Raw genomic sequence first — 10,069 nt, 5'->3', positions numbered from 1 at the left:
AAAATATAATTTAAATATTAATCTTAATTTATAAAAATATAGTAAAATATAGATAAATATAAATAAAATAAAATATAAATATAGATTTCAGAAGCAAAATATAACAATTGATAAATTGAATCTATATTAAAGATCTATATTAATAATAAATAAAAAATAGATATTAATAATAAATAAATTCTGAATCAAATTTAATAATTTTTTTCATTATTTCTATTTTATATGATCTTACATATCATTTAAATATTGCATTTAAACGTATATGTATATCATTGATAAATAACATTTTTTGATGGTAAATAATATTTACTTGATGAATTTCAGTACACTTTTTATTTTATATCATAGATAATTAATTTATAAATTATATATCATTAATTAATTTAATTAAAAATTTGTTACCATGTTATCATGTTATAATCTATTTATAATTTCAAATTTTATAATAAAACGATACGATTTTAATATATGTACATGAACAATATAAATATCATTATAATCTATAAATTTTAATAACTCAAAAATCTATCATATGAATAAATGAAGAATCAGATTATAGATTATATCAGAGAAAAAAAGAAAAAAGAAGCGTAGTCGAAATAATTCTTAGAAGGAGACATTCTTATTTCTTATAATATAAACAGTTCAAGTAATCGAACATTTTATTAATTAAAAGTTTTGTCAAATATTCTATTAATAAGAATTCTGATAATCAAGATTCTATAAATGTATGTCTCTAATAATTTTGATCTTCAATTAATATTCTATAAATGTATATCTCTAATAATTTTGATCTTCAATTAATGTATTTTCTTTTATATCTATATATTTCGTATTTTTTTTTGTTAGATTATTCCACAACTATTCCATATTTAAATTTATTTAAATGCATTAAGTTATAAATTTTCATTTTTTTTTATGAAAAAATGTTTTTGCAAAGTTTTTTTATATTTTAGTATGATAAGAAAAGAGTTGAAAATTATGATTATTTTGACTTGCATATTATATATGTAAAAAATATATATCAAAAAAATAATTAAATTAAAAATTAATATAAATATTGGATCTAATAAAATAAAATATAAGATGCAATAAATAACATTTTCAAGAAGTTTATTTTCTCATATATATATATATATATATATATTATATATTTAAACTTAAGTCATTTTCAATTAAGAATTTATAGTTACAATAACATATATATCTATTATTTCTATTATAAAATTTTTTTCATCTATATATACTTATCTTATTATCTTATTATCTCTTATCTCTCTGTTAAATAAATATATTTGCATTTATGTTTATTTTTATTTTTTATACATAAATTTCTTTAACATTATATCTCCCAATATTGAAACAATATATAAATAACATTTAACAATAAAAGAAAGTATAAGTATTTAATTAGAGTTAGGTACATTGTATAATTTTTTTATAAAGTATATAAATTATGTAATATATGTAAATTAATCATGTAAAATATAAGCTTTCAATTGGAAATGTAATGTAATCATATTATATATATAATATTATAATGTTACTAGTTGTGCCATATTAATATTTTTCATGTATAAATATAAATTACTTATTTCTACAAACAATTGGCACAATTTTGATTATACTATAAAATAATTTTAATTTAAACATAATATTTTGTAAAATATATATATTTTAACTAAATCAAAATTTTATAATTACATTCTATTTATATATTATTATTCATGAAAAAAGTATTTAAGAAAAATAATAAAAAAATATTTATTGTGAAAAACAATTACATTTCCATTTAATTTTTATTTATAATAAAATTAAAGATAAACAAAAGTTCTTTGTTTATCTTTTATTTTTGAATATAATTAAAATAGTTTTATTTAAGTTCAGTACCATGATATTTAATAATTATTCAATAATGAAAATGTCAAACAATCTGATAATGAAATACAATAATACATTATATTTTTTTTGAATTATATTCTTCAAAGAAAATGCTTAATTAATATTAAAAAGTCACAAATATTTATATTTTTCAAAATGCAAATGACATGACAATAACATGGCACTGATTACAATAAAAATATTAAAATTTATTATGATTTATTATCAAATAATCAATATATATTAATTATAAACAGATTAATACATATATAGTCAGTAACAATTTAAAGAAATATTTTTACATGAAAAATAATACATTTGAAAATTCAAATAATTAATATTAAATTCAAAATAATCTCACATTGTATGGATGAAATAATATTTATGAAAACAATTTAAATATATTAATAGAATAATTAAATGCATAAGATTTAAAAATAGATTTAAAAATATATAAGTATAATGAGATCTTTGATTGATTTAATATATATTTAAATTTGAATAAATCCATTATTATCTTATAATTTAGTAGAAGAAAAATATTAAAAAAATATTTGATAAATTTTTCAAATATTTATAACAAACTGGAAGTTTTTTAAAATACAATGTATGCATGATATTCTTTGGTTTTATTATTTTAAAAAAAATATGTAGTTAAATTTTTATCATCATCACAGTTTAATAAAAATTTTTGGTAAAAAATGGACTGTTTGGTGTGGAATGCAAAAAAACTACAAATGTTTAATGTTTCTTAATTTCTAGTTATAAAATAAACTTTATCATCATAATTTAATATACTTTATAATTAATATTACTATATGTTGTTTATATATATTTAATATTGTTAATGCTATTGTATAAACATACATTGCACATCAAATAAATGTTAGAAATAATATTTCTAACACTTTCTGCTATTTTAAAGTAATTCCATTAATTATTAATAATCATCATTAATATTAGAACATCAATAAATATTTAACAAACCTCTGTTTTCTAGTGAATCCTTTAATGTTTGAAACAATTGTAATTGCTGTTCTGGTTTTAAGCTATAAACCTGTGCATAAAATAATTTCATACATAATATGCATAATTATAAATAAATTTTTTTAAGAATTAAAAAACCTATGATATAAAATAATTCATTTAAAAATAATCATTATATATTTATCTCAATTAATATAAATAATATAAAAAAATATTTTTTAAAAAATGAAAATATATTACAAGAAATATTTTTATATCAATTTTTTTTAAAATCATTAATATTTTATATAATTGGATAAGATTACACACACGCGCGCGCGCACACACACATACATACATTACCAATATTATATATATATATATAATATTGGTAAAAATATTCTTGACATTAAATATCTTATTTCTTTAATTTAGAATGAGTTTATGTCATTCAATTAGATTTACACAAATTAGAGAATAAATAAAAATTATAAGTATTAATTTGATAATAAAAATCTTGAGAATAAAAACATCTTCACATTTTGATGATTTTTAAATATATTATAAAAGATTTTCAAACAATTTTTTTCTTTATATATTATTATTATTTAGTTTATATTATTATTTTTTTTATTATTATTAGTTAATTTTAATTTTTTAAATATTTGTAAAAAATTAGAATAGAATTTCTTTTATATATACATATATTTATGTAAACAAGCACAATTGATCAACAATTATATATATAACAAAAATTTATATCTAAATATTAAGTTTTATTAAAAAAAAAAATTATCAAAATCAGCAAAAACTCTTTTACTTCAAATAATTACAAAAAATATTTTATAACATAAATTATTAATATTAATTAAAATAATTAATGTTAATGTTTAATTATAAATATTAATAAATATTTAAAATAATTAAATTATTAATATTAATATTGATTAAAATAATTAAATATAAAATGAAACTAATATGATAAGCAGAAATATGATTAAATATATTACAGATTTATGAAATTTCTTATTTATTTTATAAATTTCGAGATAAAATATTTCCTATGTTGATTTTTGATCCAATAGATTAATATTTTTTTGAAGAATATTAAATTATATCAATTGGTGTAATAAAAAATATATGATTCCATTTAAAAAAATGTTAATGAGTTTCACATGTTTTCTATGCATCTATTTATAAAAAATCATATATAAAAAAAATTATTAATATTACATGTGAAAATGGTAATATTTAGTGAGCTAAATATATATGTATAAATTAACTATATTTACAATTTTATAAATATATTTATATTTAATATAAATTATTCAAAAAATAATATAAAATATTAATTACATTGATATAATAATTCAAGTATGATTTTTAAATAATTTTAATTAATTATATATTATTTATCTATAGAATTATTAAATAAAATGATAAATGATAAAAAACTTATTATATTTACCTGTTGCAAAAGTTTTTGAGGTGAAGCAGTTTGAATAAATGAAGAAATATAGACATTTACGAATGTTGCCATTAAATATTGACAGTCAAATCTATCCATTATTCCTCCATGACCAGGAATAACATCTCCAAAGTCCTTTAATTATATGAAATAAAATTATTCTGAAATTTTTTTGTGAATTTTTTTTTTTAGTAATTTAATTACCTTAATTTTAAATGCTCTCTTAAAACCACTAGCAAAGAAACCTCCAAATGGTCCAATTACAGAACTAAATACTGACATTGATAATGAATGAAGTAAAAATGGATATAAAGTTATGGTCGATTTTCCACTAAACTGTACAAAAAAATTATTAAATGATTTACATATTTGTATTATATTATATTATTTTAGGATTATTATTTGATATTTTAATATATTACCATTTTAAATACAACTTGTAAACTATTAGGCAAAGTATATTCTTGAGGTTGAAATAAAATAGATGGTTCACAATCCATAGTCATTCGTCCCAAAGTTTCACTATATTCAATAGGACAAACAAAGTAACGATACTGACACATAATATATGAAATCTGAAATATATTTTATATAGATATTTATGTTTAAAAAATTAATAATAATATATGTTTAATTTAAAAGAATTCAAATATAAATTTACCAATAAGCCAAGCAAAACTGTTGAAATACCACCACCTATAAAACCTTCCCAAGTTTTTTTTGGTGATAATTTAATTAAAGGTGTTTTACCAAAAAAGAAACCAAACATATATGCCATTACATCATTTATCACTATCATACTAACTGGAACAATGAACCTACATCAGATAAATATATATTATCATAAAATAAATAAAATATAAGATAGATATTAATTTATATAAAAATTTACCAGATCAAGCCTTCAAAAATATTTTTAATTATAAGATAACTTTGTGTCACAACAATAAGTAGAGCAACATGAGTCCAAGCAAATAGAGAAAATTGTTTCATATAATATTTTTTTACAAGTGACAATACAAACCATACAAAACCAACAATGTACAGACAAAATGAAATAAAACGATGATATGTAACAAGTACACGTAGATATTCCTATAAATAAAAAAAAAGAAATATCATTAATTTAAATATAAAGAAATATAGAATTAATTTTATATATATCAGATTATAAATATTATATATAAATACAATATAATAAATAATAAAAATTAATATAAATATAAATAAAATAAATATAATAAATAATAAAATATTGTATTTATATATAATACTTATAATCTGATATATATATATATATATATATATATATATAAGCAAATATAAAATAACATTAGTTTGATATAAATTTCTTACATAATTAATTTAAAATTAAAACTTAAATGGGAAATCTTACAAAAGAGAATTAGAAATCATATAAAAGATATAATGCTTCAAAAAGTTTATTTATTGATTTCATATGAATAAATAAATTAATAATGTAATAATTTATGTACACATAATTTTTAATTAAATTTAATTATATCCTGATATAAAATATATCTCAACATAAAATATTAATTAAAAATATTATATTAATTAATTAATTTTATTATAGATCAAAATTATTCAAACTTACTGTACGATTAATTACTACAGCAAAATAATCCATTAAATTTTCTCCATAAAAGAAATAATTGGAAGTAATCAGAAAATACCATGATAGAGATCTGAACCATGGTAAACCATGAATTCTGTAAACTGCATATCCAATATTAATGATTTCTTGAAAACACTTTACTTGTACAATTAATGTCTGAAAAAAATATTCCATAAAATAAACCAAGAAAAATTATTTTTATAATTAAATATATACTTATATAATATTATATAATATTACATACTTATAATATTAATATGTAAAACTTACTGTAGCCATCAAAGCTAATGGTCCAATATAAATAATACCACAAAAACCAGCAATCATAAACAAGGTAAAAATACTTCTAATTACCCAATTCTTCCAGCTATAAAAATTATTTTTAATATTTATTAATAGTTTATTATTTTTATTATTATTATCTTGTTATATTTTATATAAGTATTATTTTCAAAAATTATACCGATCAGATAAGCCTGAAAGAATTGAATCCAAAATATGTGGAGTATGATTTGTTCCTTGTGGTAAAGTTTTAGCCAATTCTTCAACTTCCAATTTTGCATCATCTTCAGATTCCACATCTTCTTTCTATAAAATATAATCCAAACTTGTTAATAATTATATAGAAATAATTAAATAGAAAAGATCTATATCATATTATTTCAATAAATCCTTGAATTCAATAAAAAATTATAATTATTTATAATTCCATGAGAGGAATAATACTTTAAATTATTAAAAAAAAATTAATATAAGTTTTTATAAAGTTTAAATTAATAACATTAAAAATCATTATTTTTTATTTATTATAATAATTAATATTTAATAATAATATTTAATAATAATTAATATTTTTTAAAATACATGTATTATATTTATTTTTATAATTATATAATCAGAATATGCTATAAAAATAATTAATATACATAATTAGTATATATGAAAAGTCTCATATATATTAAGAGATTAATATATGTATAATAATAGAAATCCAAGAAATAATTATACATAAAACACTTATAAATATAAAATATAATAGTAATATAATATAATATAATAATATAATAGTAATGGCAGTTTGATTTAATCATATATGCAATGATTTAATGTTAATAACTGTCATTCATTAATTTATTACATATTTATATATAATTTATATAATGACTGACAGCTATTTATATATATATATATATATATATATATATATAATATGAAAGTGAAAGGTCAATTTTAAATCAATCAAACTTAATATTTTAATAAAGATTTTTAAAAATTCAAAGAAGAATGCGGTATTGAAAATTTCGAAAAACAAAATATATATATTTACCTGATCATCACTGACATCCCGCGTTTCTGCTGATATATCTCCAATTGTTCTTTTACGAATTTCCGACATATTTTAAAGATTTATATTACTATACAAAAACTTAAAATAATAAAATATTATTATAATTTTTGATTTGCATAACTTTGTTGCATATTTACATATTTAAATATTTGATTAAATAGAGCGGATATGACAAAGAACCACACATCATATTTGCGCAAATGAAACTGACAGACTAGGATGCCGTATGAATTCTCACATTGAGGATAGTGGGGAAAATTAAGAAATGGGGGAAGAAATAACGGGTAACTTATTGTATTATTGTTAAAATTTAGGTTAGTTTAAAAACATGAGAATGGTTAGCTTAACTTAGTTTAATTTTGATATTTTAAACATTTTTAATTCGCATTTAATAATAATTATTGTTATGATTAAAAACATTTATGGATTTTTTATTGTTACTTTTTAGTTACATTTTTAACTAACCTAACCTTAAAATAATAAAATATAATAGAACACCCGTTATATCTTCCTTTATCTCTATTTGACTATAATATGTGTCATGACAATAACTATACCAATTTCCCCCAATATTCTTAATCTGGAAATTTGTGCGGCAACCTTGCTGATTGACATAGGATATAATCATCGTTGATGTTCGGTTTATTTCGAGTTTCTTCGGAAAATCAATAATAGAAAGAAATATAAATGAAATCTAATGTTTTGTTCACAATATCTTTTGAAAAGGTCTGTTCATATTGTATATAAAAAAAAAATTATTACTTTTTATAAGAATTTAATTAAAAAATTCTTTTATAACGGATATTTTATTACATCGTAACTATCCAAATCGTTTTGTTAACAATAAATTTATTAAAAATAAATTGTTAAAAAATTGTTAAAACTAAATTTTAATTTATTATCAATAAAAATATTTAATTCTCAATGATTATATCTTTAATTTCTTTATTTATTATTCATATTTTTAATTTATTTTAATATAATTTCTATTTAATTTTTTATTTAAATAAAGATTTTCTAACAATATATGTAGATTTAATTTTAAACAAATGAAACACGTGAAATACCAACTTTGAAATGTGAATCAATCATATAATATAGTATGAAATTTATTATAATGTATAATGTTATAATTGTGTGGAATTTCTTGTCGCGCTAAATTAAAGAATAATATATATTATAAAAAAAACAAACATTATAAAATTATTAATACCATTTTAAAATTTAAATTTAAAAAAATTAACATCATTAATAAATTTTACTATAATTTGTAAAAATATAAAAAATATAAAAAAATTAACAATACAGTATGACATTACCTGGAATTGGAGTATTTGGTACAGGAAGTATTGTTAGAATAATAATTCCCTTTTTAAGAGAAAAGGGTTTTAGAATTGAAGCTATATGGGGACGCACATTAGTAGAAGTGTCAGAAGTTGCAACTGATCTTGAAATACCATTTCATACTAGTCGAATTGATGATGTACTTCTTAGAAAAGATGTTGATTTAATTTTTATTATGTGCTCTCCTAGTTTACATGCACAAATTGCAGTCAAAGCATTAGGAATAGGAAAACATGTTGTATGTGATAAACCTGCTGGTTTAAGTCAAAATGAAGCCTTAAAAATGGTACGAGCTGCACAATATTATCCTTCTTTAATAAGTATTGTTAATCATAGTTTAAGATTTTTACCAGCATTTGTTCATATGAAGAAAGCTTTGGAAGAGGGATATTTAAAAGGTCCTGTAAATGTTATAGAAGTTAGAGTACACATGGGTAGTTTGTTACATAATGGTTAGAATGTTATTTAATATGACAAATTATTAAAAATATTTATCAATTATAATTTTGTTTATTATTATAGGATATGATTGGTTGTGTGATGATACAATGGGAGGAGGAATTTTAGCTTTAGTTGGAAGTCATGTAATTGATTTAATTTTTCATTTAATTGGTCAACGTGCTTCAAGAGTACATGCTGTAGTTCGAACTTTCACTCAAACTACAAAACATATAAATGGAATTAGACATGTAACATCACCAGATTTTTGTAGTTTTCAAATGGAATTGAGTGGTGGTACATTGGTAACAACAACATTAAGTAATCATTTACAAGGTCAACTTTCTCAAGAAATATTAATATGTGGAGGAGGTAATCATCTTCTTGCACGTGGTGGAGATTTATATGGTTGTTGTAATGGACAAGAAGAAATATTATATCATGATATAGATAATTTACATGATATATCATTTTCTATTGCTGATTCCATTCCAAGGCCATATATTAAAGGATTAAGGAAAATGATTGCTGCATTAAGAGAAGCTTTCCAATCTGTTGAAGATAAAAAAGGTTGGATAAAAGAACCAGTATTTTCTGCATCATCTTTTGAAGATGGTTTATATGTACAAGCAGTTATTGATGCTTTGCGACAAAGTAATAAACGACGAGAATGGGTAAAAGTTAATATTTTAACAGAAGAACCAGATCCAAATCCTTTGTTAAGTGCAGCTGTTAGAGCTACAGCTATATCTATATAAAATAAATTATTTCACATTAATAAAGAAGATAATACAGAAATAAAATTATACAAGTGTAATATTTCATATATATATTATTCGCAAAGCAGTTTCAAAAGCAATTTAAAACAAATCATAATATACATTTTAATTAAATATTTTATTTAGTACAAAAATATAAAATATATATTTTATAATGTAAATATATTGTGTGTACATAAGTATACATATTTAGAGAATAATTTATA

The 10,069-nt window shown here is 18.6% G+C and overlaps 2 protein-coding genes across 2 annotated transcripts; one reads left to right on the top strand and one right to left on the bottom strand.

The window, feature by feature from the left end:
* Nucleotides 1-1,096: 1,096 nt before the first annotated feature.
* On the bottom strand, nucleotides 1,097-7,422 carry LOC108003754 (phosphatidate cytidylyltransferase, photoreceptor-specific). The gene is made up of 10 exons (XM_062080009.1): nucleotides 7,282-7,422; nucleotides 6,418-6,542; nucleotides 6,225-6,321; nucleotides 5,934-6,110; nucleotides 5,208-5,410; nucleotides 4,977-5,133; nucleotides 4,738-4,890; nucleotides 4,520-4,651; nucleotides 4,316-4,450; nucleotides 1,097-2,938 (listed from the first exon to the last, which is right to left on the bottom strand). The coding sequence occupies exons 1-10, from the start codon at nucleotides 7,348-7,350 to the stop codon at nucleotides 2,849-2,851; spliced, it is 1,338 nt and encodes a 445-aa protein (XP_061935993.1). The 5' UTR covers nucleotides 7,351-7,422; the 3' UTR covers nucleotides 1,097-2,848.
* Nucleotides 7,423-8,581: 1,159 nt separating this feature from the next.
* LOC108003756 (glucose-fructose oxidoreductase domain-containing protein 1) lies at nucleotides 8,582-9,858 on the top strand. Its single transcript, XM_017066236.3, has 2 exons — nucleotides 8,582-9,098; nucleotides 9,169-9,858. Exons 1-2 carry the CDS (start codon nucleotides 8,612-8,614, stop codon nucleotides 9,840-9,842), a joined length of 1,161 nt encoding a protein of 386 aa, XP_016921725.1. The 5' UTR covers nucleotides 8,582-8,611; the 3' UTR covers nucleotides 9,843-9,858.
* Nucleotides 9,859-10,069: the final 211 nt, after the last annotated feature.

The sequence above is a fragment of the Apis cerana genome, linkage group LG10 (assembly GCF_029169275.1).
Source record: "Apis cerana isolate GH-2021 linkage group LG10, AcerK_1.0, whole genome shotgun sequence".
NCBI classification, from domain to species: domain Eukaryota; kingdom Metazoa; phylum Arthropoda; class Insecta; order Hymenoptera; family Apidae; genus Apis; species Apis cerana.
Note: the sequence above shows the minus strand (reverse complement) of the source record. Positions and strands in the feature narration are given on the sequence as shown.